Source organism: Trifolium pratense, linkage group LG3, assembly GCF_020283565.1.
Source record: "Trifolium pratense cultivar HEN17-A07 linkage group LG3, ARS_RC_1.1, whole genome shotgun sequence".
Lineage (NCBI taxonomy): Eukaryota > Viridiplantae > Streptophyta > Magnoliopsida > Fabales > Fabaceae > Trifolium > Trifolium pratense.
This window is the reverse complement of record NC_060061.1, coordinates 12,099,752-12,124,269: the sequence shown is the minus strand read 5'-3', so window position 1 is coordinate 12,124,269 and position 24,518 is coordinate 12,099,752. Positions and strand designations below refer to the sequence as shown.

Genomic DNA, 24,518 nt, shown 5'->3' with positions numbered 1-24,518 from the left:
GAACCAAGTCTCTATTTGTAGAGAAAAAAAAATTATGAATTTTGGTATAAAAAAAAAATAAATTTAATTTACAACGAAATAATTGAGTTCAAAGTATTAAATGGAAAAAAATCACGCCCAACCAATCAGACAGCGACACGTGTCCTGCTTTTAAAAAGTAGATTCTTCTCTCTCCAGGGTGTAATCCAGTGTGGTGCACGCGCTGGAATCTGATGGATTCGGATGATCTGGGCTGTCTGATTGATCAGACAGTCTTGATGAGATCAGATCTTGGCTGTCTGATGGAAATCAACGGCCTGTAACCATGGTCCTGCGATACGCGCGCGACACTGGATCCGCGTCCATTGATGGTAATTTGGTTAATTAATTAAAAAGAATGGGTATTTTGGTCCAACTGAAAAGGTGCACTTTGCTAATTTAGACCCAACTGGGTCTATATATATATATATATATATATATATATATATATATATATGTATATATATATATATATGGGGAGGGATCAAATTACACCGGTGTAACATTTAAGTAATGTTACACCGCTTAATAACACTTTAACGAATACAAATTTTACAAAATTCACCGTTGGATTAAAAGTTTACATATTATAGATCATCTATATTAAGTTTTACACAAATCTAAAATCAACGATATTCAATAAAAATGCATAACCCGTTTTAATAAGAATGTATTATTAATAGGGTCATGCTAAACGGTGCCCCCGGGACACTTGTTAAGCATACTTAAAAAGGAAATAAAAAATAAAATTTATATTGAAAAGACAACTTTTTGTACTTTTGAGGCATTGAATGCACGTATTTCGAGACAAAATTTCCATTTTAACATGCTTAACCAGTGCTCGGGGGTACTGTTTAGCATTTTCCTTATTAATATTATAAAATTAAATTCCTATAGTAGTATGATGAGTACCCTTTCCTCATATATGCTCCAACACTCGAGAGGAGGATGATCTCCTCATAACCTAGGAGCAATTCTTGGGCGATCCCACTCTGTCACGACATGGTCACGAGTTATGTCCTTAAGTGAACAGCAACCACATAGTGCCATGATTATTTCAAGCTCATCATGAAGCATCTTAAGTACTTTTCTTACACCAGCTTCACCATCAGCAGCCAATGAGAACACCACAGGTCTTCCAATCTGATATATTACAAGATCAAAAGTTACTGACTCTGACCGTCCGATCTAAATCAATGGTTGAGATTGTTAAAATTGTTTTAGCAAATGGCGCTATTTTGAGTCGTATGATCTCAAATCAATAAGCGAGATTGATTACAGTGTGCTATTATTACTGCATATAGAATTCGGAACTTTCATATACTTACAAATACACCAGATGCTCCAAGAGCCAATGCTTTAAATACATCAGTCCCTCGGCGGACTCCGCCATCCATAAAAACAGGAACTCTTCCTTCTGCAGCTTGAACAACCTATTCAAGGTATTGAAAAATGTAATTATTAGTAGCTGAAATTGGAATGATTCAAAATATACCAGCTTGAAATTTTAATGCATCATGCAAAAGTAGCTGAAATTAAACCAAGAATGATAACATTAGAGGCCTAAATCAGACCTCTTCCACAGCCATGATAGTTGCAGGAACATAGTCAAGTTGGCGAGCACCGTGATTGGAAACAATGATTCCCGCAACTCCGGCTTGTATAGCTAACCTAGCTACATTATTGACATATGATTCTTGAGTTAAATTCAATAATGATAAAAATATTTTGAAATTGACAAAACGATTGGTTATGATTGATTGACAGTGCAAAATATTTTTCACCGACAATGCATCAAAATTAAACTCATGTTTGATAAGCTTACTATCTTCCGCGGTAAGTACACCTTTCACTAAGATTGGCAATGATGTGATTGTTTGAAGCCACTTTACATCCTGTTACAAAGGTTTGCCATAGTTTATATTATGACTTCCACATTCAATGCCACAGAATATATATGAAATCATATACTATGTGAAAGATCAATATATCATAATATCACCTTCCAAGTGAGTGATTGATCATATAGGCCATTAACAGTAGAGATGTGACCAGAGCTTTTAGTCTGCAAGGTTATATCCAATTTTTCAAATAGCAAGTAGGAAAACTAAAATTATTAAGATGACAATTACAGAAGAAGTAAACAAATCAGAGTGGCGCAGCGGAAGCGTGGTGGGCCCATAACCCACAGGTCCCTGGATCGAAACCAGGCTCTGATAAAAATGTTACTTTTTTTCTCAAAAAAAATAAATAACAGAAGAAGTAAAAAACCATTTTATTTGAAATTTTCATACTATCAGTCTATCACACACACCTTATCCGAGTTTTCAAGATCCATGCCTTCAAAGTTCTTCAATCTCACATATGATGGCAATGTAAATCTGTAAAAAATAAAAAAAATCACTAAATAAATCAGGAAAATGTACTCTTTTTTTTTTTTTAAATGGAAGAGTTATTAATTCAACAGAAATTTGCCAATGATTATATATATTAACCTGTTTTTTATGCCGGCCTCTCTACGACCAAGAACAGGAGAGTCTGCAGTAAGGACAATTGCCTTGAAACCAGCATTTGCAGCTCTTCTCACAAGCTTAATAACCATATTTCTGTCTTTAAACAACTTAGAGAAGAAAATAACATAGACAAATTAGGTTATAACACTGATAATTGGAAATTTAGATAATCAAAATAATACTTGTGTTACTGTATCAAGGAGAATAATATGAAATTATTGCATAAGAGACAAAAGTAAAAAAAATGTTTTGTCAAACTTTTATACTGGTAATAATCGAATTCGAATTCCATGCAATCACGCAATCACTCAATTTGAATTCCCTACATTCATGTTTAGACTTTGTACTCAAATTACCAAAGTTGGAATGTGGATTGTCTGATCTTGATAGAAAATAAAATCATTAAAAGAAGAATCGAAGGCAATATACTCACGTAGAGTTGGAGGAACCGAATTCCAGGTCCAGTTGAAGCAACTTCCTCAATACTGGAAGTAGCCCATGAGGATAATGTCTGTCACAAAATTATGAAAATGAATCTCCCAAATAGTAAATACAATGACTTTAATTTTTGATACACAGTCAACAAATCATAATCAATTATATGTGACTTTAGACATAGTAATAATTAAAGCTAAAAGTTTATAACAATCTAATAATTATAATTGATTCACAGTGTAATTTTTTTTATTTTTTTTTACAATTATCGTGTATATAAATTAAATCCAAATGCGATATTAAAAAACTTTTTCGCACTAAACCAGACCATGATTGTGTCAGCTGCTGATGCCGCTCTAGCAGTAGCAAATTCTCCTGCACAAAAATTGCATGATTTGTTTTAATTTACAAGTTTTTCTATATTGTAGTAAAAAATTAACTTCAATGTCAAAACATGAAGAATCAAGGGATTCTGTATTAACCAAAAGTATAAAAACATTTGGAAAATACAAAATGCAAAGGCAATATCTTAATGTAACACAGAAAAGTGAGTACCTTCAGGGTGAGCCATCTTTTGCAAGGCTGTAGGAGCAATCATGATAGGCATTGATATTTTAAAGCCTAATACAGTTGTTGTTAAGTCTATCTTGCTCACATCGATGAGAATTCGCGGCCTCAACCTGTTTTCAGTAAACATAAATATTGAAATAAGTGATTCAGCATAACACACACCTTAAATTAAAGTGAAGATAAAGATCAAATAAAAGAAGTTTGTAGATTACAGAATCCTTGAGAATGCATTTCGGTTCTCTTTCAAAGTCCATTGATCCTCTGCCCCTGATGCATAGTAGTCATAAATCACCTTTGACAACTTTTCCTTTGCAATTGCTTCATACTCGTTCACATTTGTTATATTCATAATCTTCTGATAGTTTACAATTGAAAATAACACCTGATAAGAAGAAGAGTGAAAATAACAAGACAAAAATGAAAGAAGAATGAAAACCTGTGATTTAGGAAGCTGAAGTAAGGAACAAGATGGAACTAATTAAGACAAAAAAGAAGAAAATATGATATAAAGAAAAAAGTCAAGAAAATCTTAGTATTATAGAAAAGAGACTAACAAATCAAGTAGTGAAAGTAAGTATAAATAAAGAAACTGAACGTGACCAAGCACATGTGGGTTGACTTTTCAAGGACACAAGTTTTTCATTGAAAAGGGAGCTTTCACATAGTGGAACATGACTCATGAGGATCTTTTTTGCTGAATTTCATTGGATACAAATATGTCATGTGATTTGTATAGTTGTTACATACAAATGATGATATGGTTTTAAGTTTTTATTGAAGATATTTTAAAAATCTATATATCAATACTTCCAACTAAAGATTTTAATGATTATTATACTGCTAAAATAAAAAAGTCTGGTTAGAAATATAATCTATATGCAATGAATAAACATGAAATTACTACTGGATGATAATTCATGGCTTAATGTAACAACAAATGTTATAACATGAGATAATAAAAAAAATACTATGTTAGAACTGATATCTAATATGAAAAAATATAGAACAAAAATAGAATTTATGAATAAGTATTCCTTCTGCTACAATGGAACAGTAGAGGATTATTTATTTAAACAATACACACCAATACAAAATGGAAACTAAACCACTTGAATCACCTATGATATTGCTTATTAATAATTAGTCTAACATGTTATTGTAGAATTAAATTCATATAGCATATCAGTTTCTTGATGAGTAATCCTCCTCAGCTCCAACACTATAGATTGATATCTTATAACCTAGGAGCAATTCTTGGACGGTCGCGCTCTGTGAAAACGTGGTCGCGAGTTATGTCCTTAAGTGAAGGGCAACCACAAAGTGCCATGGTTATTTCAAGCTCATCATGAAGCATCTCAAGTACTTTTCTTACACCAGCTTCATCATCAGCAGCCAATGCATACACCGCAGGTCTTCCGATCTGATAAAATACGAGATGAAAAGTAAATCTATAATATAGGCAAGATTAAATTGTTCATCATGATGGTAATCTAATTTTCATATACACTTACAAATACACCAGCTGCTCCAAGAGCCAATGCTTTAAAAACATCCGTCCCTCGGCGGACTCCTCCATCCATAAAAACAGGAATTCTTCCTTCAGAAGCTTGCACAACCTCTTCCAAAGCCGTAATAGTTGCAGGGACATAGTCAAGTTGGCGAGCACCGTGATTGGAAACAATGATTCCAGAAGCACCAGCTTGTATAGCTAACTTAGCTACATAATTAACATACATAGGATTGGATTATGGAATTAAATTCAAGATTGATAAAAAAATATTCAAACCAAAATCAAATGGATAAGGAAGCATAGTTTCATAAACTTACAATCTTCAGCAGTAAGTATACCCTTGAGTATGATTGGCAATGAGGTGATTGTTTGAAGCCATTTTACATCCTATTATAAGGTTTGCCATGATATATATTATTATCACTTCCACATTCAATTTAAGGTATTAGGAAATCATATGTATGTTTTTTATATCACCTTCCAGCTGAGTGATCCATCGTATATGCCATTAGTCACGGAGGCGGGACTAGAGTCTTTAGTCTGCAAGGTTATATAAAAAAATTCCTGAATATTAAACATCGACATTAAGATGAAAATAACTGAAAAAATCTTCTGGTTTTAATTTTCATACTAATAGTCACACACCCTCTCAAGACCCATGCCTTCATAATTCTTCATTCTCACGTATGATGGAAATGTAAATCTGTACAAAACTCCATCAAAAAAATCAGGAAAAAATAATTTTAAAATAAAAATACTAATGAATTCAAATGAAATTTTGCAATGATTGTGAACCTATTTTTGATGTTAGCCTCTCTGTGACCAAAAACCGCAGAGTCTACAGTAAGGACAATTGCCTTGAAACCAGCCTTTTCAGCTCTTCTCACAAGTTGAGTAGCCACATTTCTGTCTTTAAACATCTGAGACAAAAAAATTCATAAACACAAATAGATTTGAATAATGTTTTGTTATTAAAAGGATGATTGTAACATACTAGTTACCTTTTTTTTTCTTTTTCAAATTTTCAATGAGAGAACTATATTTTTTACTCATATACTATTAATAAGGCCTATTTTTTTATAATTTTTTACGTGGCCTATATTTCTATTCGTTTATTAATATATAAAAAAAATTTCTAATTTTTATTGGAACTTATATTTTTACGCTAATGCTACGGTGGACCACCTTCACAAATGGTCCACCGTGGACAAACGATCTACCGAATATGAATTTTTCAAAATTCACTATTGGGTTGAAAGTTTATATCGTATAGATCATCTATAAATTTTTTAAATTTTTTTGAAAATCATTTGATGTGTTATTGAGACCCATCAAGATTTATGTTATTTAATAAACCGTTAATCTTGATATGTCTCAATAACATATCAAATGGTTTTCAAATTTTCTAAATTTTTCTATGGATGATCTATATGATTTTTAAACTTTCAATTCAACGGTGGATTTTGTAAAATTCGTATTCGTTATAATGTTATTCGTGACTGGTCCACCATGAACCACTTGATCAAGTGGTCCATATTAGGATTTACCATATATTAATAGGTAGATTTTTTTTTTTTTTTTTTGTATTTATAGTACTAAAGTCTTTATATTGTTTGGAAATGTTCTTTTGTTCAACAAGGAGACACACTCCATAGAAATGAGAGCAATATATATACTGACATAGAGTTGGAGGAAACGAATAGCAGGTCCTGTTGAAGCAACCTCCTCAACACTAAAAGTAGCCCCTGTGGATAGTGTCTGTCACAATAACATATGTAAATGATTCTACCAGGTTGTATACAGTTTAAATCATGATTTCATTGTTATATATAGTTTTCTAAATGTTGTGGAAACCAAACCATGACGGTGCCAGCTGCCGATGCTGCTCTAGCAGTGGCGCATTCTCCTGCACAAAAATTACACTTGAATGAGAGGTAAACAGATTATGTCAATAATATCTTAATATAATGCAGAGTCGATCGCAGACCGAGCAATGAGTATGATGATGAGATATATATACCTTGAGGGTGAGCCATCTTGTGCTGGCCTGTAGGAGCAATCATGATAGGCATTGATATTTTGAATCCTAATACAGTTGTTGTCAAGTCTATCTTGCTTACATCGATGAGAATTCGCGGCCTCAATCTGTTTTCAGTAGGCACATAATATTAAAAGAAAGACTTAAACTCAACAGAACATATACATGTATGTATGTGCACAAGATTAAAACAAAATGTTTTGCATTGAGATTACAGAATCCTTGAGAATGCATTTCTGTTCTCTTTCAATGTCCACTCATCCTCTGCCCCTGATGCATAGTGGTCATAAATCATCTTTGGTACTTTTTCCTTTGCAATTGCTTCATACTCATTCACATTTGTTATATTCATGATCTTCTTATTAATCGTTAAGGTGCTTTATTATGTTATGTCCACCACAGGATCTTCTGAAAAAGGAAAATAAAATGCAAAGTTAATCAAATAACATCATTTCAATCTAGTACATAACTAATGAAATAAAATAAAACATCATACAACTAACAACCGTTAAATATGTGATAAAACGTGTTAGGATTCTGTCATTAGAGATAAAGTTGGTCAATTCTAATTAAACCTCTCAAATTTTGACAAGTTAGGATTAGCTAGATTCATAAACTGTGTGATCTTAGATGCAAAACTAAAGGTAAAATGAATGAATACTACAAAACAAAGAATACAAAGTTAGTATACAGCTGAAAATAACATGGATAAAAACCAAGTAAGAAAAAGAATGAAAATAACACCAATGTAATCAAGATGAAAAGGAAAGAGAACCTGTGATTTGGGCTTCTGAAGTAAGAAACAACAAGATGTAAACTAATGAAGATAATGAAGAAAGTCAACAAAATCTCAGCATTATTGGAAAGAGACTATAACAAGTCAACCGTCAATCTATACCACAAAAGGAAAGACACAATAAACAAGTGTCATGTTTTTATAGTATTTTTAAAATATTGAATGTACAAATTTATTTGCATATAATTAATTAGTATTTTGGAGACACTCTTTAACATTTTCAAAAGTGACACTATAAATAATTTCACTATAAATTTGTTTGCATATAAATAATTTAATAATAATGGGTATGTTTTGTGATGATGCTATTGTGCTAAGAAGAACCTTAAACCTGATTAAGAATTCGACAAGATTGTGCCATCTTCTCCAACTTCACTCTCTGTTCCTCAAAGCCTCTCTTGATCACAACCCTAACATCATCTCACATTTCATCTTATCAGCTTCATCAATTTCACTCCCTTACACCAATTCCTTCTTCCACTCTTTACCCATCATTCCTCCACTCTTCGCATGGAACACCATCATCAGAGCTTTCTCTAATACTCAAACCCCAATTCATTCAATCTACCTCTTTCGCCAACTTCAAAGTTCGCCTTTTTCGCCGAACAATTTTACCTACCCTTTTGTTCTCAAGGCCTGTGCTCGCATTTCATCGATTTCACTTGGTGGGGTTATTCATTCTTTGATTGTTAAGAATGGGTTTTGTTCTGATCGGTATATAGGTAATGCCCTTTTGAGGTTTTATTCTGATTGTGGTGAAATTGGGTTTGCACGAAAGGTGTTTGATGAAATGTCTGACAGAGATGTTGTTTCGTGGAGTTCCATGATTGGTGGTTATGTTTGTTCCAAGACACCTTTAGAGGCTTTGAATGTGTTTCAAGAGATGAGGTTGGCTAATGAAAAGCCGAATTATGTGACTTTGGTTAGTTTGCTTTCGGCTTGTACTAAAATGATCAATGTCTGTGTTGGTGTGTCCATTCATTCTTATATTATAAGGAATGACATTGAAATGGGTGTTGAGTTAGGCACTGCTTTGTTTGAGATGTATTCAAAATGTGGGAAGATTGAGAAAGCACTTTTGGTTTTTGATTTAATGCCTGAAAAAAATTTGCAGTCATGCACAATCATGATTTCTGCTCTAGCGAATCATGGTCGTGAAAACGATGCTATTTCTCTGTTTAACCGGATGGAGGATATGGGGTTGCAACCTGATAGTTTATCTTTTTCTGTGATTTTGTCTGCCTGCAGCCACATGGGACTTGTTTATGAGGGGAAAATGTATTTTGATAAGATGGTGAGATTGTATAACATAAAGCCAACTGTTGAGCATTATGGATGCATGGTTGACTTGTTAGGAAGAGCTGGCTTGATGCAAGAAGCTTATGATATCATCAAGAATATGCCGATGGAATCTAATAGTGTCATATTGAGGAGTTTCCTTGGTGCTTGTAGAATTCATGGGTTGGTTCCTAATTTGGATGATGATCTAATGTCTAAACTGGAGTCTGAATTGGGAGCAAACTATGTACTAATTGCGAATCTATTTTCTGACCGTTCTTCCTGGAAGGATGCAAATGACTTGAGGTTGGCCATGAAGCGGAAAGGGTTGAAGAAAGTTCGCGGTTGTAGTTGGTTGGAGGTGCAAAATTGATATCCAAACTGCATGTTACTGGTGCACAGTTAAGAATCTATAGCTTATGAATCATCTTGCTACATTTTTGCTATATTAATTGAATCATTGATTGCAAGCAGATGCACACACAGCCACGGCCTGTTAGATTAGATATTAGGATATGAGTTAGGACTGAACATAAATTGTACATGTAGTAGATGAGTTTAACTTAGGTTTCACCTCCTTTCTGTTAGGGATTGTGATTGATCTTTCCAATTCTTGTTCATGTTAAATATACAAATTTTGTTTAAATGGCATATGAACAGAAGAGTAGAAATCAATGTTTGTTGATTTATGACTTTATTTCTGAAAATGTGCGAAGCCACATACGATAATAAAAGCTTTCCGTTTTAATAATGTCCCGAGACTAAAGAATGAAGCTCTAATACTAGATCATTCTGGAGGGCATAAAATCATCTGCATTTTCCTGTTGTAAATCCCAATATGTGGCAACTTGAGATTGAATTTATCACCAGTGGTGAATTTCTTTGAAGTGTCCATTAAAAATGATGATGGTTGGCATCTTCTTCTTGGGTTAGACCTCAAGCATTAAAATGAATTAGTTTTATAAAATTGACTTGACTGAAATTGAGTTTAAAGTGAAGTGGTTTATATTTAGATATTTTTAATCTAAACGAATGATTCATGTACAAAAAATTCCAATCTAATGTGAAAGTTACTTGTTAATTGTAATTACTTATAGTCCAAACAAGTCTTTTTACAATCTAATGTGAACAAAGACATACTGCACTGCCAAATGTTAGTTGGTTTAGTGGTGATTGGCGCTGAACATGGTAAGGAGGACCACGGTTCGATCCCCAGCAACTGCATTTGGGAGGGGAGTGGAACCACTTGATGCTAGAACTCGTCCCGAACTCTGAACTACTAGGGCCCCCTCCCCCTAGAAACCAGAGGGTGAAAAACCAAAAAAAAAAAAAAACATACTGCACTTGGTTTCTTGTATTTTTTTTAATGAATAGCTAGCTCTACAAAACACTCATGGTTCTCGTATATGGTTCTTTTTTTGATAAGATCTCGTATATGGTTCTTGTATCATAGATTTATTTTATCTTTTATTTTTGAAGTAACAAATCTCAAAAGTAAATAAACAATTCCCAAGAGTTGTACTCGTGTACCTTGAGCTTGCTCTACCTGCTACAGTATATATATTATATTGATCAAGAAAATACAAGCTATATATTATACAACATTATGCAATTGCTCGCAACTTGTGAGGATTACAAGTTATTGAACTTAGAAACTCGAACTTCATGAGAAAGTGTAGTCTTTTAGTTTTATTTTTTTCATAGGTTCTCTCCATCGGAAGTAATCCTAATCGAGACGTGTCAGGTAGGTACTAAATGTGGATACTTCTTCAGTTGAGATAGTTTCCATTTAACTAGTTGTCTTAATGCACACATAGATAATGCTACAGCTTATAATTTCTTATTAAGAGGGTGAGAGATTATAATAATTAGATTGGACTTCTTCACAAGAATTAGAAAAGATGTTTTAAAAAAGCAAAGTAGTACTCATGAAAACATTATGTAAACTCATTCAAATGCATCTTAAACTCATGGTTAAACATCTAATTTGTTTGCATATCCTTTTCGATGGTATGTGGTCCATATTCACCAGGGTAATTTTATTCAAAATAATCACATGCCTTCACATGGGAAAGTGCATAATACTTAGACTGTTTGTTAATTATAGACCAAAATGTGATAAAAAAAAAAAGTCAAAATCTTAAGCTTATAGATTCTCTAGTTTTTTTTTTTTTTTTAACTTTTTATATGAACTTAAAGTTAATTAAGTAAACACTTAGTATGATATGAAGTACTATCGTACTAGTATGTCATGTTTATGGATATCTTTATTTTCATATTTCTAACAGTTACAAAAAAATATTAATATGTCATAACATAAACTGAGATACACTTAATATATACATAAAATAAAACATGAAAAGGAATCTAGGACCACATTTATGGTCAGATTTTGTTACACACGTATGAAGAAGAGAGATATGATTTGCCCCATGACCCAAGAATCAATCCAACCCCCCAAAAAAGTAAAAGGAAAAGACATTATTGTACTGTATCTGTTGATGTCACAAACCATGATGCACAAATCCATGAAATGTACTGAAATAAAATACAAAAATGGACAGCTACTTATGTTGTACCTTGTCACAAATTTTCTCCATAATAATCTCTATATGCTTTAGTTTCTGAGCCACACTTTTCAATCACTACAATCTTCTCTATCTCATGGCTTATTCAAAAGGGTACTACTCATCAGCTTCAGGTTACAGCTTCACAGAAAACTGGCTTTTGATGGCAGCTATTACTCTCATTTGTGGAATTTTTTGTTACATAATCTATGATGCAATAATGGCTACTGCATCAGAGTTGCTGCAACGTTTGTTGGTAATTTCTCCATTGCTTTTAATCATCATTGTTCATTGGCTCTCCACTGGTAGCCAGTTAAACTTTCCTATGCCGGGATCTGAACCAGGTGCTATTCATAGAGCTGGTGGTTCTCCTTGGGGTGTTGCCTTTGTCCTTTTGTTGCTTTTCTTTCTTATTACCTACCAACCTTCCCTGCATGACCTTATTTCTTAGTATATCTGCTGTTATGATGTATTTTAGGTAGTGTATGTTTGGATTGCGGTAAATTTGTCAGAATCACACGTTGTGTCAATTTCAACAAATTTGTAGTACCATTGTGATTTTGTCAAACTCACTCTGACTTTAAGCATGCATTAAGTTAAGGTGAGAAAATGAAGTGCATGTCACTAGAGATGAGATGTATTTTACTTTTGTAAGTTATATTGTTAGGTTCTTGTAACTCATAATGAAGCTGTTTCTAACAAACTTGAAATGGTATAACATGTATTCTATTATGTGGTATATATATGAAATGAGATCATAATTAACTAGCTAGATTTTGGTGTGAAACTCTGATTTTCTAAGGAAATTAAATTGAAATGGTATAGTCTTAAACTTAAAAATTGCACAGAAATTGGATTATCAAGTACACTTATGTTTTCTGGACTTTATTCATGTGTTGTTGGTGCTCAACTGTTGAGACTCTTGAGGTTGCTAAATAAAATGTTTTTTTGAATTTGATGCATTCAAACAAAAATAAAACTTCTTTCTACTTTTTCTGCTTCAGTTTACTGTTAACCTTTCCCTTTCCTAGTGGTCACTCACTAGTGTCATTGTCACACGGGTCTTTTGTTTAAAGCTTGTGATAAGGTATTATTGAAAGCTTATAATAATGCAGTTTCTCCATTTTTAAATGATTATTGTTTAAGGTTTTTAAGATAATACTACATGTTAAGAAAAACAATAAATAAATTAGTGTAACAAATTTACAAAATTATTCTTTTAATCATTATCATAAAATGTATAATAAATTATAATGAGTTGAGAGTAGTTTGCATTATTTATCAAGAGCAGGACAATCAACAAGTTTGATGCATTTTCTAGATAGTTAGATCTGTTGACCATATTATTATGAACTCAATCTTGAGCATGAATGAACTCAAAAAGGGCCGGGCTATCAAAAATGTATGTACACAAATCCTAGCTCAACAGGTAGAAATGCCGAAATTGTTAGGTCGGACACCATAACGGAGTTCAAACCCCGGTCCATCCACATTGTGTGTATGTGAGAGAGAGTTTTCAATGGCTTGCCATTTCATCTATATCTACCCAAAAAAAAAGTTTTTTTAGGAGGAGCAAAGTTTAATTGTTGGAAAAGTCCCAAAAATCTCATTTAAGTGAAAGCTAAGTAGCTTTTGTCCAAACAATTCCTCCCTGATTGTTTGATAGCTAAACCTATATGTCACTGCCAGAATTTTACTATCTAGTGTTTCCGTTATTCACTATTGTTTATATGTTTTTAACTGTGAAATTCATTGGCTGATATAAATCAATTTTTTTTTATCCCACATGAAATGCAGCCATCAGTTGGAAAATATTGAAAATACTATAACTGATCAGTAATAGTTGTTAAGCTTTTCTGGTCTTATTTGCTCTAGAAATTACAAATTTCAACACCTCAAAACTAAGAGAAACCACATTTCCAAAAAAAATATACTTATCATTACATAATTTAAATCTGCAATTCATGACTCTGAATGCCTTCAAGATTAAATGATAAAAAATGTTTGTTATGTCGACCTTATGAATAACGAGACAGTCGAATTCAATGTCAGTGAGTGGCAAACTAATCCATCAAGATCCTCAAACACGATACATTTCAAATAAACTTTGACCTCGAAAAACTTATGTAACCTTCTTTCGCCGTGTTTTTTCTGCAACGCAACATCTTCATGTGTTCACCGATACAGTAGGTCTTCAAACAGTAGGCCTGGTTTCAATTGAACAAACAAACGGACCATTAACTTTCCAATAAATTCAACATTAGGAGCCTTGCATGAACTCAAACAAGCAGGTCATTTTCATTTTACCAGACAAATAAATCATCCATAAAAAGGAAAGCTAAGCCTTCAAGTCAACATCAATAATTTAGGGACAACCAAACAGAAAATCAAAGCAGGTACCAATAAGAAAGTAATAAGAAGCAATAAATTCACAATGCACATTGTCATGTACACACACTAAATTGATGCTACATTGTCTACTAAATTGATGCTACTCCAATATTTTTGTTTGGATTTTTAGAAGACAATGTTAAAGATGGTGTACATTATACAATAATTAGTATGAGTAATGATACATGAACATCAATTTTTTTACAACAATTTGACAACATGAGTTAAATATAATATTTTTTTCACTTACTTTTATTTTTTTACTGTAGTCAGATGCAAAAATTGACTTTTGTATGCTGCTACAGTTACAAAGTTACCCCTAGTTACACTTATATCAACATAAGTCACCATATAATAGTTAAATAGAGTCTTGTTGAGGGCTTGAATTTTTACAAATCTCACCCTTGTTGAAATGAGTTATGAATCTTATGTGCACCAAATTCCAAATTTTATCTAATATATACAATACACCATATTATATATATATATATATATATATATATATATATATATATATATATATATATATATATATATAAGTTTGTTTTCACCATATCTCACCAAATAATCTCATTTTATATCCAATAATAAGATTTATCGATCAAATGTTAAACAAACTTATACATGGTGTGCAAGAGCTCTATATATGAATAGGAGCCCCCACCCTATTAAGCATTAGTTGTTATCCTCAAACTTAACTAAATTAACCATAGCATTTATTTATGGAATTAATACCGAAAAAGAATTTATACTGGTCCGTTTCTCTACCTTTCATTTTCATAGGACTATATTTTTTTTCAAAAGCAAAGCGAAGATTCATTCAACTAATTAATGCACATCAAAGAGTTCACACACTTAATGTAGCAACCAATTAAAAACAACTTGACAACAGCAATACAGTGAGAAAACAACCACACTCCTCACAGAAAATGTGTAGTTTTATATTTTAATGTTATTCATGTTACTTATCGATATAAAATTTTATGAGTAAAACATTAATTTTAAAATAAAAATTATTGTGAATTTTTTTTTGTGATAAAATTATTGTGAATGTTAGTATATAATAGTATTTACATCCGGGCGATCGTACGTGGAAGCACTTATTTAAATAAGAACTTATGTGAATAATCAATTATTTAAATAAGCACTTATATGAATAGAAAAGCAAACAGAGGGGTGCAAACAGAATCTTGGTGTGAAATGAAAGCAAAAACAGAGAACCAAGCCCATGCCCAGTTCTGCTTTAGTCCAAACAAAGAAAGGTAAACTCCAGTGTGACACATGCAAAGAGGTGTATATTGGGCTTCATGAATCTGAGCCTTTTGATTAAATCAAGTGGCTTGGATTTAAAAATCCTAAAACAGATCTCGGCCCTGGGATCCTTTAAAAATGATCTAATGGACATCGTCTTCAACCTCACTTCATCTTCTTCCTTGCGTGTTGACGTGTTTTGGATGTTTTTGTTGAAGAAAATCGAAGGTTTATGTGTGTGTTTTGTTCTATGTTGCATGGGTACTCCATTTTAGACCGAGTACCGGTACCGGGTACCGGTACGCGTATGGTACTCTCCCGATACGCACCAATGCCGTACCTAATTTTTATTTTATTTTTTGCAATGGGTACACGCGTGGTACACCTGTGGTACGCGCGTGGTACACCAATCCAAAAAAACACGGTTTTGTTTTTCTCCTTTTTCTTTTATTATTAATTTTTTTTATAGGAAGATTTACGTTTTTTATTTGTTTATAATATAAAGTAGCAACTATTGCTAAAAAAACAATAACAAAATAGCCGCTGAAATTATTCACTCATTTATTGAAAAAGAATAGACTAAATTCAAAGATAGATGAAAATCTAGTTTTTATTCATACCAATCTTCGTCTTCTCTTAAAAAAGAGAATATTAATACTTATAATGAAAATGCGACAAAAATGTGGAATATTCGTAGAGATGAATGAGATTTATTTAATATATTGATATTCTTGAAATTGCTAGTCTTTCTCGCGGTGAACCTAACTAGAGGTCACTCTTTTTAGTGATGATGAAAAGGGAAATAATTGACTCTTTTTGAGTTAATTGGTTTTTAATTTCATATTTTGATGTTTCGAACAATTTAAATTATATTTAAAGTGTGGTGTGATATTTTTTATGTTTAATTATTTGTTTTAACAATATAGCTATATTATTTGATATATAAAATTATATTTTAAAAAATAATTATACTGGTACCGTACCCGCACCCGGGCAACATAGGTTTTGTTGATTTCAAATTTTGAGTAAAAATGGTAGAAAAGATGAATTTGGTGTTTTTTCTCGTCCCAAAATCGTCCTCCCTTTGTTCTGAATTTTGCTCTCAATTTATAGAGATTGTTGATGAGTTCTTTCTTGTACTAATTGGATAATTGGTGAATTGGATTTGTTGATATTTTGACAGATAAAATGGTATTGCAAAGACAAGAGAGGAATGAAGTGATTGGAGCTTTTGCTTGCTTGCTTATATTGTTGGTGAAGTGAAGACTAAAGCTTGTTTTTGGAAAAATTCATGAAAAGAAGAAGCTGAAAGTGAAACAGAGGGAAAGGCGTGCAGCAACAGTGTTGCCGTTGTTGCTTTTTTTTCTTCTATTTTTTGGATTTTGTGTTAATTATTAACCGTAATAATAATAATAAAAATAAAATGCATAAATATTTTTATAAAGAATACATTTTTTTGAATTTTTCACTTGAAAATATATTAATTAACAAAATGCATAAAAATTCTTATAAATATGCATGAAATTAAAACCTAAAAATGCGACATCAATCGAAAGCAGAGAAAAGAGTAAGGCTGTGACAAAATTAGGGTGCTACAGTACAATAACTAAGCACAAATCGAAATCGATATATAGAAAGTGTTTTAGAGTATGAGGCATTAGACGCGCTTATGAGCTTATTGAGTTTGGGCTTGGCCTAGCTAGGCATGTTGTTGCTTGCGCATTAGTCAAGGCTTGGCACACATGCTATATCATTGTAACACTATATAATGGGGTCTTCCCATAGTATCAAAGCAAGCTAACTCTCCTTTACTCCTTACAAAGTAGAAATTGCAACTTCAATCTATGTTTGATTTCCATCTATGTTCGAAATCAATATAAATGACAGCATTTCAAGCACAAAATTGTGTACCCTACATAACTAAGCACAAATCGAAATCGATATATAGAAAGTAGAAATTGCAACTTCAATATATGATCGATATATAGATTGAAGTTGCATTGCAAACAGCATTCCAGGAACATACACAAAGAAATTACAGAGAAATAGCAAAAAATCGAAATCAAAGCTTTAGAATATGAACGATTGAACTAAGAGGATATACATAACTAAGTACAAATCGAAATCGATATAGAAATTGTTTAGTTAAACTAAGCACAAAAGGATATACATGGTGAATAAGTTTAAGCTATGCTGGTTTAATTAAGCTAAGAGGATATACATAACTAAGCACAAATCAAAATCGATATATAGAAAGTAGAAATTGTTTAAGCTAAGCATCGTTTAACTAAGCACAAATCACAACATAGATTGAAATCACAACATACGCAAAAAAATATGATAGAGAGATAGATAAAAATCGAAATCGAAGCTTTAGAATAAAGTTACTACTTGAAAGTTTCTTTTGTCATACCAAAACATAACATTCTACCTACATCAACTCTATGAATTTAACATCTCCATTAGTTGGAATTTCTTTTGTCATACACACAATAAGAGTAAACATGTTGTCTCAGTGAGAATAGGCTTTGAATTGTTCATAGGGATCTCCTTTCCAAATTTCAGTTTCAACTCATTTGAAACAATGATGAAAATATCATCTCCCTGAAATTATAGAACATATTTTTTGATACAATGACTATCATTTGTCGGTCTTTAAATCTCTTACTTAAACTTGAACAAAGTATGTTCTATAATGTTTTTAGCTCTCTATTAGTTACAAATATTCGTGAATTATTTTTACATGTTCAACCATAAAAAAATATATTTTGGCTTTAATATCCATCAGAGCATACAATAGCAATTTTATTCCATATACTTTGTTAAAATAGTATAAACATATAGTTGACAGCATAACATGGTCTAACATTGAGTTCTACTAAAAGTCATTTACTTAGAAACTTACATTTGAGTCAACAACAATCATTTCCCATCTTTGAAAGTGCTCTTCCAAATGGAGCAGATATGAATTCTTCCAAATACTCTTTCCCATCTTTGATAGTGCTCCATTTGTCTTTCACTTGAACAAAAGAAAGATGAGAAAATGTGATAGGGAAAAATGTTAGATTTGAAATTTGAAAGTCAAAAGGTTGATTTGACATAGGACTTGGTTAACTTTATGAAAAGAGCAATGCTAGGGACACACTCTCACACACACTCCCACTAACACACTCTCATTGATTGGTCCACCTCATCTATTTTTTCAAATGTCTTACCTGTTAACCGGATAAACAATTACATCACCAATTCATAACTCTCGATGCCTTCAAGACTAATGAATTACTTCTGAATGGTAAAAAAATGGTCAAATTAAGTGTCTGTGGCAAACTGGTCCATCAAGATCCTCAAACACAATGCATTTCAAATAAACTTGGACGGTGAACCTTCATCAATGAAGAGGTTTCATTCTTGAGGCAAATGTTTTAGCAACCAGCAGAGGGAATGCTATCGTTGCATCGCAATGGACCTGGTTTAGTGAAATAAACCGACTTAGTTTTAAGGGATATACTAAGGCAAAAGTTTAGAGTATTCTGACAAAGAAACAAGTAGCGAAAGTATATAAGATGTACCTTAACGGTTTTTGCAGAACTTCGTATTTTCCCCCACGAAACAGCTTCATCTGGACGAGCTCCAGAATCACTTCCATCAAATTCTTGTGCAGTGTTAATAAAAACTGCATAGTCTGCACCATTGCGCATCATATTGGCATTGCAAATGTGATGTTTTGGAATACCGCCTCCTAAAATAATCATGCCTGTCTTCCTAGGAGTTGCTTTTACGGCTTCACCGTTCATGGCCCTTATATCTGTTGCATTAACAATTATTTTAGTTATGATTCCAATCGTTTCAAAATCATCCATGCAGTGAAGAGTAAAAAGAATGAAGTCAAAACCTTGTACTATGTCCACGATCAGACCAGGGTCGTTGCGGACGGAATGGAAGTACAACATATCACCCAATGAGCCATCGGTTAATCCTGGACAATAAACTGGAATATTGTTCTGTAAAACACCAAAGGAAAACAAAATATCAATAATATAATATTATGTGCAACTTCTCTGACAGTTAAGAAGTTAATAAGAAAATCGACACAAATATTCATGCTGCACACGTGTAACACAATGCAGGATATGTAGGAAATAAACTGTACGATGATGGAAAAAGAAACTAGTGTAAAGATTTGAATCAAAATTGAAGTAGAGAATAACATGTTTTGCTGAAAATCTAAGCTCGGTATCATTCTTGCCTTGTATGCCCAATAAAGATAGGATTTTTCATTGTTAATTTCTTTTCCCAATCGAGCAATTAACTTGGATGGTGTCCACAACACTTTCTGCCAAAAAAGGAAGATGAATAAGTGACGGGAAAAAAGTTTCAAGTAAAAACTGAAAAGAACCTCCTTCATAAGAGGTTCTTTTTCCAGCAAAGTTTTTATTGAAATTTGGATGCACCAGACAACCATCAGTAATATCTAAGCCAATTATTACCAAGTACAAACCATAACTCAACAAGAACATAATGTATAAAACACTATTAGCTCCCTACCCATATATAGCAAGCAAAAACTATTCCTTAACAAAATGCACTACTTATATCGGAACAAATGGCAATTACACTGTACAAATTCCTCTGCTCTACATCAGTTTTAAGATGATAATCCCTACAGTTACGCACCGTATAACACCAGTTTGATCTCTCCTCAGTACCACGGTGTCATTGGAATCAATTTTAGAATCACTCCTATTATTGCCATTGCCACTCAAAACATGCTTATTAAGATTATGATACTGTTTTGTATTCTCCCCTGCTGCAGTCAAAATGCCTAGACCAAATCTACCATTGGTCCACAAACTACTTCCCGGCAATGAAAACCTTATATACCTATCCAGCATTGTTTCCATACCAATATTCATATATACAACTAAATTGAGGACACCGACCAACCTGCGGCTATTTTCCTGACAGCCACATATCTCTTCACTTCCAACAACACCTTGGTCTAAAAGTATCACCGGCCAAACTCTTATTATGTGGGCCGTCTATGGTGAAAGAGTTCATCAAGTCTTTCACCGTGCACAAGTTACGAATACTACTATAACGAATATGAATTTTACAAAATTCACTGTTGGATTGAAAGTTTATATCGTATAGATCATAAAAAAAAATTAAAAAAAATTGAAAATCATTTGATATGTTATTGATACTCATCAAGATTAACGGTTTATGGATTTTTATTGAATACCATTAATCTTGATGGATGCCAATAACATATCAAATGATTTTAAAAAAAATTTAAAAATTCATGGATGATCTGTATGATATAAACTTTCAAACCAACAGTGGATTTGGTAAAATTCGTATTTATTATAATAATATTGAAGACTTGTGCACCATGAAAGACTTTATGTGGATACAATACTCTCAGTATAAGTACAGCGACCACAGTCATCCAAGCAGCAACCGTAAGTCTTTTGTTGATAATTTTTATTCAACCGCTCTCTTTGCTGGTAAATGGTAATTGTAATTCATTTCCAACAGGTGTACTAGTATATCTACTACTTTAAGTTCCACATTGTTTAAAAGAGAGAACTGGTAGATGACTTTCTACTATAAAAGAGAGAACTAATAGATGACTTTCTAGGTAAATAATATAGAAGAGAAGTTTTAAAGTTTGTAGCAGAAATATATTTTTTTCTCGCAATTTAAAAAAATAGACCTAATTCCTCAAACCGGGCCAACCTCCTGCTTTTGTACCGGCTCTCGGGATCTTTCAGGTCAGACAAAGGTCCGACCGGTTTTGAATACCTCCGACAAACAATGAACCATATAATATTTGTAATGCAGGAAAAGTACAAAATAAAATACCTCATTATTCTGTTCCTTCAACATTTGATTAAAAATAGGAATAATCCAGTCCTCGAATTTGCAATAATTGTCATTAGGGACCAATAAATTACCGATTCGATTCAATCCTTTTGAGCGAAGATGAGCTCCAGGCAAAGAGAAATCTCCTTTATATGTTGGTGCAAGGCACTTTATAAGATCTTCTTCAATACCACCTGTAGTTGTAACAATTACATGAACCTATAGAACAGATGCAACAAAATTAATACAACTACCGTGTCATTCTCAATATTTAAAAACTAGCTTTAGCAACTTTTCAATTCAATAAATAACCTATATCACAGCTTCATCAAAGCAACCAGAAACTTTAAATATGCATCTAGTAAAAGGAAATTGCAATAGGCAATCTCAAATTACAACGTCAGGGCCATAAACAGGAACTAATATGAATTTATGAAAGGTTGATAAAATCCAAATTTCTTGTTGCCTCGATTTAAATCATCTTGAAGTTTTTATTTGCAACATCAGGGCTTTGTTGGGTTTTTTTCTTTGTGAATGTAATTTTATGCTGAAGTAAATGTTTTTGCACTCTGTGTTGGACACATAACCATGTTCTAAATTTCATGGAATCTTCATATATTCTTAGCTGCTGCAATTTATATAATTTTTCCACTTTTCTTTTCTAAATTTCTATATCAATACCAGATGAGTTCTTTTCTAAATTTCTATATCAATACCAGATGAGATATGCTGTTTTTTTCCCTAACTTTATCAATTTTCCAGTTTGCTTCCCTAACTTTAACTGATTTTCTAAGTGATGTTACTTGTATGTTTCATAGTTACTTGTATTTCTTGCCAGTTCATCCTGACAATGATTGTTACTTATCAGATGTGAAATGAAGTATGTGTTGCTGGAAATGTACCGAATTTACGACCTGGTGGTATGCTATCATAAGTGAGTCCAGTTACTTCTTTGGATGCCGTTGCCAAGGGTATGTGATGGGAATGTCGTAAAGATGCCAAGCAGGGAGGTGACATGGAGAAGATATTAATATGCAAGAAAAAGCTATGGTATTCATCCAATAAGGTTTCAAGATGACCAGCTTGGGACCTAAATAGTGGTGAGAAGGAGGTTGCTAGAACATTCATGCCAGTAGTAGATTGAGTCATATAGTATGCAATATATATTCAGCCATGAATCAGTCTAGTACAGAATCCTCAAAAGAATGGTTGGTAACCTAAACTAATAGGCTAAAATGCATTGCTTTCCCTCAAATCTGAATCCTAACCTAAAACTATCCGATCAACAAAATTGTCTGAATCCAAAATGTACATCATCCTAAAAATCAAAACCTATCATTGTTGACACAATAAAATCAACTCCTCGAAACCAAAATAAAAGCTTAATACTTGCCAATAGACCTATCCAAAACAGAAGATTCCTATGCAATCAAAACAAGGCAAAGACATCCAAAATAGCAAATTCCATAATTATGAATGCTAACAAAAACACCCGTCCCACTGATATAGCAACAATAATTCACAGTGAAAGCAGTTTGAATACTAGAGACAGGACACATATCCATTCCACACCCATCAGTACTTCATAGATAAAATATTGAATTCAACAATTCAAGACCTATATTACTCTTACAACACCCAAACAGTCCAATGGATTCAAGTGTCATTGGCTTAGTGTAAAATTTAAATCTTTTGTCTATGGCCTTTTTTAGATTAGTTTGTAACTTATGGCAAATTCATAATTAGAATGAGAATGAGTTCATGACAAATTCTTTACTTAAAAGGGAGAAAACCAAAAACACACTCACCATGTGATGCTGACAAAGGAAGCGAACATGCTCTCTAACACCAGAAGATATGAGATTAGAAGTGAAACCCAAAAACACTTTACATGTAACAGATTTCTGGTAATCCAAATCTCTCTCTTTTTCGTCATTACAATCCTCGGCAACAAGTTCATCAAACAACCTCCAATCAAGCTTCAACCACATGTTCAAAAAAACACAAAGACAAAAAATTTATAAACAAAAAGTGATTAAAAGATAAAAACAAAAACATGGGGTATCAAAGAAAAGAACTAACCATTTGATTAACGGTTTCAATGGCATCACCGAGGTTGGAAGCTTGAAATCCAGTAGTGAGCATTGATTCGAGAAGCTGATCATAATCAACACCGCGGTTGAAGTCATAACCTTCAATTTTAAGACACTTTCCATCAAGATTTTCTGATTCTTTGAAGACTGTGGAATGAACTGTTGACATAACTGTATCATCTTCCTTTAACTCACTCATTGTCAGGGAGGCGGTGGAAGCGGGAGTAGGGATGTGGCGGCAGAGTCGCGGTGGAAGCTTATAGACTGTTTTGTTGAGAATGCTATGAACGCAGCTATTGAAGTTTCTTACTCCATCCAACGTTATTCATAGACAAATTGGTTTCGTATTTTATTATTTTAACTACATTTAATTTTATTATATTTTAGTTAGAACATCTTAGTACCTATTAGGTACTCATGGTACTTATTAGGCACAACATATTTTAGTACCTAATAGGTACCACTTCTAATATAAGAACTCTCTCTTCTTTTTATGGGACCCACTTTATTTAATATATTCAAAAAATAAAAAAATCACAATTTTTAAATTAGCATAAAAATTTATTGCAATTATGTGAAGTTATTGATGGGACCCATTTTAGAACTTTTTAAGAAATGCTTCATTGGAGGGGTTGAGTACCTATTAGGTACTATTATTAAAAAAATAAGAAATTGATGATGTGTCCATGTGGGACCATTTAAGTACTCAAAAATGGAGTACTTCATTGTGGATGCTCTTATTTAGCTAGGTTTGTTATTTTATTATTTTTAGTAATATTTGTTAATTTTATATTTTTCTGGTATTTATGTTAAATTATTATAGAAAATCTATGAAACTAGCTCACAAATTGGGTACCCTAATCAGCTAGCTTATGAGCAACTAAATTCGTTTATCTCCTAATAAACTTTATTTCAAAGTTTGGACATAATAATGACATAACAATAATAATATCATTAACAATGGAAAGAAACTCAGAGTTACCTTTACATTTTGTACGGATAGCTTCAACCATCACATGTGAGTCGCTCTCAAACCGGATGTGTTCAAGACCTCGGTACTTAGTTTCTGACATAGCCTGCAGTAAAACATAAGTTTCACCTTCCTTTATTGACAAAACTGAATGTTGTCACTGTGTAAGGCCATCAAGAAATTGTCCTGCAATATCTCGAAAACAAACACCTAATGTTGTTCT

The 24,518-nt window shown here is 32.7% G+C and overlaps 5 protein-coding genes and 1 non-coding gene across 14 annotated transcripts; 3 read left to right on the top strand and 3 right to left on the bottom strand.

Moving 5' to 3' along the window:
- Positions 1 to 551: 551 nt before the first annotated feature.
- LOC123914336 (peroxisomal (S)-2-hydroxy-acid oxidase-like) lies at positions 552 to 4,087 on the bottom strand. Of its 4 annotated transcripts, XM_045965450.1 has the most exons (13): positions 3,973 to 4,065; positions 3,749 to 3,891; positions 3,522 to 3,646; positions 3,295 to 3,341; positions 2,965 to 3,042; positions 2,514 to 2,638; positions 2,333 to 2,399; positions 2,021 to 2,086; positions 1,844 to 1,913; positions 1,593 to 1,693; positions 1,347 to 1,451; positions 894 to 1,161; positions 552 to 700 (listed from the first exon to the last, which is right to left on the bottom strand). In XM_045965450.1, exons 2-12 carry the CDS (start codon positions 3,883 to 3,885, stop codon positions 976 to 978), a joined length of 1,107 nt encoding a protein of 368 aa, XP_045821406.1. In that variant the 5' UTR covers positions 3,886 to 3,891; positions 3,973 to 4,065; the 3' UTR covers positions 552 to 700; positions 894 to 975. The 4 variants fall into 4 exon arrangements, with proteins under 4 accessions (XP_045821406.1, XP_045821408.1, XP_045821409.1 ...); XM_045965452.1 differs by having other exon boundaries at positions 2,021 to 2,083; positions 3,749 to 4,059; XM_045965453.1 differs by having other exon boundaries at positions 568 to 691; positions 885 to 1,161; positions 2,021 to 2,083; positions 3,749 to 4,087.
- TRNAM-CAU lies at positions 2,166 to 2,237 on the top strand. The gene has a single exon. It is a non-coding gene; the product is annotated as a tRNA-Met (tRNA).
- Positions 4,088 to 4,422: 335 nt separating the features above from the next.
- On the bottom strand, positions 4,423 to 7,973 carry LOC123914335 ((S)-2-hydroxy-acid oxidase GLO1-like). Of its 2 annotated transcripts, none has more exons than XM_045965449.1 (11): positions 7,860 to 7,973; positions 7,300 to 7,492; positions 7,067 to 7,191; positions 6,906 to 6,952; positions 6,727 to 6,804; positions 5,842 to 5,966; positions 5,692 to 5,749; positions 5,524 to 5,586; positions 5,364 to 5,433; positions 5,048 to 5,253; positions 4,423 to 4,956 (listed from the first exon to the last, which is right to left on the bottom strand). In XM_045965449.1, exons 2-11 carry the CDS (start codon positions 7,434 to 7,436, stop codon positions 4,771 to 4,773), a joined length of 1,095 nt encoding a protein of 364 aa, XP_045821405.1. In that variant the 5' UTR covers positions 7,437 to 7,492; positions 7,860 to 7,973; the 3' UTR covers positions 4,423 to 4,770. The 2 variants fall into 2 exon arrangements, with proteins under 2 accessions (XP_045821405.1, XP_045821404.1); XM_045965448.1 differs by lacking the exon at positions 7,860 to 7,973 and adding an exon at positions 7,591 to 7,708 and having other exon boundaries at positions 4,461 to 4,956.
- Positions 7,974 to 8,163: 190 nt separating this feature from the next.
- LOC123914590 (pentatricopeptide repeat-containing protein At4g21065-like) lies at positions 8,164 to 9,531 on the top strand. Its single transcript, XM_045965792.1, has one exon. The coding sequence runs from the start codon at positions 8,164 to 8,166 to the stop codon at positions 9,529 to 9,531; it is 1,368 nt and encodes a 455-aa protein (XP_045821748.1).
- Positions 9,532 to 11,822: 2,291 nt separating this feature from the next.
- LOC123914589 lies at positions 11,823 to 12,176 on the top strand. Its single transcript, XM_045965791.1, has one exon. It carries the CDS (start codon positions 11,823 to 11,825, stop codon positions 12,174 to 12,176), a length of 354 nt encoding a protein of 117 aa, XP_045821747.1.
- Positions 12,177 to 13,641: 1,465 nt separating this feature from the next.
- On the bottom strand, positions 13,642 to 23,632 carry LOC123914334 (deoxyhypusine synthase-like). Of its 5 annotated transcripts, XR_006811805.1 has the most exons (9): positions 23,315 to 23,632; positions 23,041 to 23,211; positions 21,233 to 21,451; positions 19,614 to 19,700; positions 19,260 to 19,368; positions 18,937 to 19,172; positions 18,583 to 18,833; positions 18,273 to 18,386; positions 17,726 to 17,971 (listed from the first exon to the last, which is right to left on the bottom strand). XR_006811805.1 is itself a non-coding variant. In XM_045965445.1 (7 exons), exons 1-7 carry the CDS (start codon positions 23,522 to 23,524, stop codon positions 18,756 to 18,758), a joined length of 1,110 nt encoding a protein of 369 aa, XP_045821401.1. In that variant the 5' UTR covers positions 23,525 to 23,632; the 3' UTR covers positions 17,736 to 18,755. The 5 variants fall into 5 exon arrangements, 2 of the variants coding, with proteins under 2 accessions (XP_045821401.1, XP_045821403.1); XR_006811807.1 differs by lacking the exon at positions 17,726 to 17,971 and adding an exon at positions 13,642 to 13,932 and having other exon boundaries at positions 18,273 to 18,833; XR_006811806.1 differs by having other exon boundaries at positions 17,741 to 17,971; positions 18,273 to 18,833.
- Positions 23,633 to 24,518: the final 886 nt, after the last annotated feature.

What these genes read in the sequence shown, in the direction of transcription:
- LOC123914335 (XM_045965449.1), bottom strand. Translation starts at nt 7,436, where the DNA reads ATGAATATAACAAATGTGAATGAGTATGAAGCAATTGCAAAGGAAAAA. An exon ending in CGGCAGCTGGCACCGTCATG is followed by an intron (nt 6,805 to 6,905) that starts GTTTGGTTTCCA and finishes TTATTGTGACAG; the next exon opens with ACACTATCCACAGGGGCTAC. An exon ending in AAGGCATGGGTCTTGAGAGG is followed by an intron (nt 5,587 to 5,691) that starts GTGTGTGACTAT and finishes ATAACCTTGCAG; the next exon opens with ACTAAAGACTCTAGTCCCGC.
- LOC123914590 (XM_045965792.1), top strand. Translation starts at nt 8,164, where the DNA reads ATGGGTATGTTTTGTGATGATGCTATTGTGCTAAGAAGAACCTTAAAC.
- LOC123914589 (XM_045965791.1), top strand. Translation starts at nt 11,823, where the DNA reads ATGGCTTATTCAAAAGGGTACTACTCATCAGCTTCAGGTTACAGCTTC.
- LOC123914334 (XM_045965445.1), bottom strand. Translation starts at nt 23,524, where the DNA reads ATGAGTGAGTTAAAGGAAGATGATACAGTTATGTCAACAGTTCATTCC. An exon ending in TTGAAACCGTTAATCAAATG is followed by an intron (nt 23,212 to 23,314) that starts GTTAGTTCTTTT and finishes ATGTGGTTGAAG; the next exon opens with CTTGATTGGAGGTTGTTTGA. An exon ending in ATCTTTATTGGGCATACAAG is followed by an intron (nt 19,369 to 19,613) that starts GCAAGAATGATA and finishes GGTGTTTTACAG; the next exon opens with AACAATATTCCAGTTTATTG.
- LOC123914336 (XM_045965450.1), bottom strand. Translation starts at nt 3,885, where the DNA reads ATGAATATAACAAATGTGAACGAGTATGAAGCAATTGCAAAGGAAAAG. An exon ending in AAAGATGGCTCACCCTGAAG is followed by an intron (nt 3,342 to 3,521) that starts GTACTCACTTTT and finishes ATTTTTGTGCAG; the next exon opens with GAGAATTTGCTACTGCTAGA. An exon ending in CTATCATGGCTGTGGAAGAG is followed by an intron (nt 1,452 to 1,592) that starts GTCTGATTTAGG and finishes TACCTTGAATAG; the next exon opens with GTTGTTCAAGCTGCAGAAGG.